The sequence below is a fragment of the Alosa alosa genome, chromosome 17 (assembly GCF_017589495.1).
Source record: "Alosa alosa isolate M-15738 ecotype Scorff River chromosome 17, AALO_Geno_1.1, whole genome shotgun sequence".
Classification (NCBI taxonomy): domain Eukaryota; kingdom Metazoa; phylum Chordata; class Actinopteri; order Clupeiformes; family Clupeidae; genus Alosa; species Alosa alosa.
In genome coordinates, this window is record NC_063205.1 from 586,515 (window position 1) to 591,176 (window position 4,662).

Consider the following 4,662-nt stretch of genomic DNA (forward strand, 5'->3'; position numbering starts at 1 on the left):
AATTGGATTTGTCCAAGCAGCAGCTGGTTGAGTGCATGGTAGCTAAAACGTATAAGTGCCCTCAGCTGGCTGGTGTTAACATTATTACAGTTTAACCGTAAACAATCAGAGGTCCTAGTTTATTCCATAAATATATTGTTTTATAGACATAGTTGCCTGGCAGCACAAGAGCTCATTTAGGCTACTGCACCTACTGTAGTCGCGGTTCTGTCAACGCATAAAAAAACTTCTGGGTAACCACAATTTTTGGAACAAACTTAATTCAGAAAAGTGTAAGCGCAGGTTAAGAAACCATTCATTTTGGAGCTGAGACTACTCAAAGGAACTTCAAAGTATTTCCCATATGGTAGGCCTTAGCACGGCTCACAGCAGAAAGTGAAACTTGGAAGAAAGTGGTCTCTCCACCGAGTGTTACATTAGATGCACAATCAATGTGAATCGATGCAGGTAAAAGTAGGCTATCAACTGGTTAGTACTTGAGGTGTGCAAATGTGATGATGGCACTGAAACTGGGGCAAAAACGTTGGTATAGCCTACACTTGTGGTGATGGCCTACAGTTAGCAATGTGAATGGAGTGGACTATAGCCAAAGTAGGGAAGATTTGCACCAAATGGAGCCCACAATGGCTGTGGTTGTGTTTCCTACAACATGTTGGCACAAAGCGTAATTTCTTGTCCACTATGACTATCTCCATGTTCAGTAGCCTATATTTTCATTTAGTCAAGCAGTGACATGGTTTTTAATACATGGGAGTAAACATGACGTGAGACAATGAGGAAGATGAGCCTGTCTTTAGTACCCCATCCCTGAATCCTGTCCCTCTCAATTTCAAATCCTTTAAAGCGGGTGTGATTAGCAACCAGATTTTTTTTTTTTTTAAATCGAGGAGACACCCCGGACCCCGTGTTATTGTGATTGGGCCATAGGTCCAAATCTAAATGTTTGGGTTCGGTTATGAAGTGTTGCTACAGCATAATGCACAATGTGTTTATTATTATGGAAGGGATTTTTTTGTTATTATTGTGTGTGTGTGGGGTTAATGCGGTCCAGTGGTGGGCGGTCAGGAAAATTATCAGGGCCAAATTTTGCTCCCAGTCTGACCCTGGCTCAGTTGAGTTTACAGTTTGGTGTATTCACCTTGGTAGCGTAGTGTTGTCTAGCATTTGTTTTTAACAACACAGCAAGCCACTTTACCAACACATTCAAAGATATACCACGAACAACAGACAACATAGCACATACCAACAGAGCCATTAGGTAGTATGCAGTAATTGGATTTAAGGAATGTGTGCAGTGGTGGTTGGAATGTGTCTGAGAGTAATTGATTGGAGATATTGTATGAGTAATTGGTTGGAATGGTAATGAGTAATTGGTTGGAATGTGTATGGAGTAATTAGTTGGAATGTATATGAGTAATTGATTGGAATGTATGAGTGGATAAGAATGTATATGAGTAGTGAATGGAATATTATATAAATGATGATTGGGATAATGCTTACGGTAATTGGTTGAAATATTGTCATGATAATTCACATTTGCTAAGCAATGAAAGAAGTAAAAACTTAACGCTTCTAAACAGAGGCGGCGGCAGTCATCTTTATTTTCAAGTCTTAAACGCTCTCTGCCCGATCTTTAAGGGTCACTCCTGGTTTGAATGACTTCTCATCAGGCGACAAACTTATTCAGCAATTTTGCGTAACTTCCGGTCTTTCTGACAATTTACTACACCTTAAAACAGTAGGATGAACCAAATGGATCACCTGCATTGGTCGTTTGGTCTGATTAATATGGTATTGTAGTGGTTCAGGTGGTTGTAGGTACTGTAGTAGTTCAGGGTGGTTGTCAAGGTAGTGTATTGATTGTTCCCGAAGGCGGTTGTGGGTATTATGATGGTTCCAGGGTGGTTGTTGGGTAGTGTGGATTGCCTGATGGGTGTGTCTGCAGGGTGGTTGTGGGTAGTCTAGCCAATTGGTTTCAGGGTAGTTGTGGGTATTGTAGTGGTTTGCGGAGGTGATTTGTGGGTACTGTATAGTGGTTCAGGGTAGTTTAGTGGTAGTGTAGTTGTTCAGGCGGTTGTGGGGTATTGTAGTGGTTCAAGGTGAGATTTGTGGGTAATTAACCAGTTGCTGATGGTGTGTCTGCAGGGTGGTTGTGGGTAGTGTAGCAGAGAGAGTGGTTCAAGGGTGGTTTATTATAGGTAGTGTAGTTGTTCAGTGGGGTTGTGGGTATTGTAGTGGTTCAGGGTGGTTGTGGGTAGTGTAGTTGTGGGTAGTGTAGTTGCTGATGGTCTGCTGGTGTGTCTGCAGGTGTTTGACTTTGAGCTCAGTGCAGAGGACATGAAAAACCATCGACTTCAACAGAAGGAACTGAAGACTCAAAATAATTGGTAGAGTGTGTTAGCCATGTCGCAGCAGAGAACTATGTGTGAAAGTGTTTGCATGTATAAGTATAAAAGTATATATACTCCCGTGAGGGAAATTTGGTCTCTGAATTTATCCCAATTTGTGAATTAGTGAAACACACTCAGCACACAGTGAACACACAGTGAATTGAAAACACACCTTAATCGGCATGATGAGCTGCTGCTGCTGGCTCTAATGCTATGACAGCCAGAACACCCACCTTGATTGTTGATATCGCGAGCGGTCATGCTTTCATTTAATTTCAGTTTATGTGTGAATGAATAAGCGACACCGTTTGGGTTGCCAGCGATGAACCTCTATACTTCATTTATAAGCAATTTCTACCATACCATATTGGTCGAGTCTGGGCTAGCGTGACCTGCCTGTGACAGGCTCCACGATTAGCTCTGCTAATAATGAATCTGGACTAGCCTACTACACTTAGCTTCCCGATCAAGCTCTGTCACAATAATGAATCTGGACAGCCCTTAGCTACACGATTGGCTCTGTCCTGACAATGAATCTGGACTATTACTACTCACCTTGGCTCCCCGATTAGCTCTGCTAATAATGGATCTGGACAACCTGCTTAGCTCCCCGATTGGCCTCTGTTATAATGGGTAACTCTGAAAGCGAGGCGAGCACGCAGCAGCTGTACATGCGGCTCAAGTTTACCACTTGCATGCGTGGCGGGTTTTAAACACCGTACTGCCAAAAGATCTAGAGTCAGCCTGTTTAACATCCAAAGACAGTCATTGTGCTTCTCAGAGTTAACTCGTTGGAGGGGGACAGGGCGGAGGTCAGTGGTAACAAGACAACCACCTGACAATGCAGAAGTGCGAATCCAGACTGAACTGTCGCGAGACTTTGGGTGAGATCCAAAATGTACAGCGCTGAACACTGGCTTAAGCTTAAATACAAAACTTTATTTACTTTCTTCTACCAAAAACAACACCTACTTTTACTCTCCTGTCTCTCATCTAAAAACTCGGATTATATTCTCCACCTTTTCCAGCAACAACCTCTTCATTCTGGGCGTTATGTCATCTGAACCTAGCACCGTGACTGCCTCTGGGGCTGAGCAGAATCACCTGCATGCCTTCGCTACCACATCCATCGAGGTCAGTTTACAATCCATAAACTTAACAAACTTGCAATACTAGGTATCTGCTGCATAGATATTCAAGGACTTAAAAAGCCAGCCTCAGTACTCCCAATCACAGATCGACACACTGCGCATTGAAAATATGCGTGAACTCAGGAAATATTCCTGACTTGTCAAACCATGTTGATCCAGCTCACCATGAAAAATAGGATCATGAAGAAAACAATCCTGAACTCCCGGTGCCCGCCATGTCTTGTGATAACTCTCATTTTCGAATTCCTGCTACAGCCTAAGATACCGGCGGCCAGAGAAAGCAGTTAAAATTCTTGCAGTCATCCTCTCAAACTACGCCAGAAACAGTTGACGAAGATTTGCAGCCTCACACCTGTGCGATCTCACTTCAAGACAATAAACCTCCTCAATTATCGCTTAAAGTTGAACACTTCAAAACACAAGAGAACTCATCAAAAGCAAGGGAAAAAGAACTGAGCACTTCATTGGGACCTAAGCGACCAATTCCACAAGTAACCACAGAAAGAAGAAGAGCCCTCTTGCCCATAATGAAACAACTCAGAACTGAAGAGACCAAGCAATTTTAACCCACTGTCAGTCGATAAACCCACAATAATGGGGAACTCTGTATGCACTTCCAATATCCACCACCCTGGCACATAGCCTTTTGTCATACCTCATGCCATACATCGCAGTTATAACATTTGATGCACCCTCAACTCTCTCTAACCCACTGCCTACTGATGCTTGGATCACCTCATATATTTCTCTCTTCTTATGTTTCATTCCTTTGCTCCCCTACCCACCCATTTCTCTTTTATATATGATGTTTGATGTTATTCTTGATTGTTTTGATACTATGCATGTTTTGGCATTATTCATAATCTTGTTTTTTGGTGTTTATTATGTCTATAGGCTAAGTCAAGGTATGATCTGTATGTTTTTTCCAGTGCTTCAAACGGAAATGTTCGTACTGTCACCACTCCCAGGAGCCAAATTCCTGCATCTTTGTATACTATGTTCAGCCTGCTCGGCCTACCCTTTACGTCTCTGTTAAGCACACCACGATTGCCATATTTCCTCACCCCCCCCTTCCCCTCTCATCTAATGACACCTGCACTCTCCACACACAATGCCCACTT

The 4,662-nt window shown here is 42.8% G+C and overlaps 1 protein-coding gene across 3 annotated transcripts in view; it reads left to right on the top strand.

Moving 5' to 3' along the window:
* LOC125310286 (aldo-keto reductase family 1 member B10-like) overlaps positions 1 to 2,361 on the top strand; it is a 28,985-nt gene extending 26,624 nt beyond the window's left edge. For all 3 annotated transcript variants that reach the window (XM_048267574.1, XM_048267573.1, XM_048267576.1), the window contains one exon: positions 2,308 to 2,361. In XM_048267574.1, the coding sequence (XP_048123531.1) occupies positions 2,308 to 2,341 (34 nt within the window). In that variant the 3' untranslated portion in view covers positions 2,342 to 2,361. The remainder of the gene's footprint in view (positions 1 to 2,307) is intronic.
* Positions 2,362 to 4,662: the final 2,301 nt, after the last annotated feature.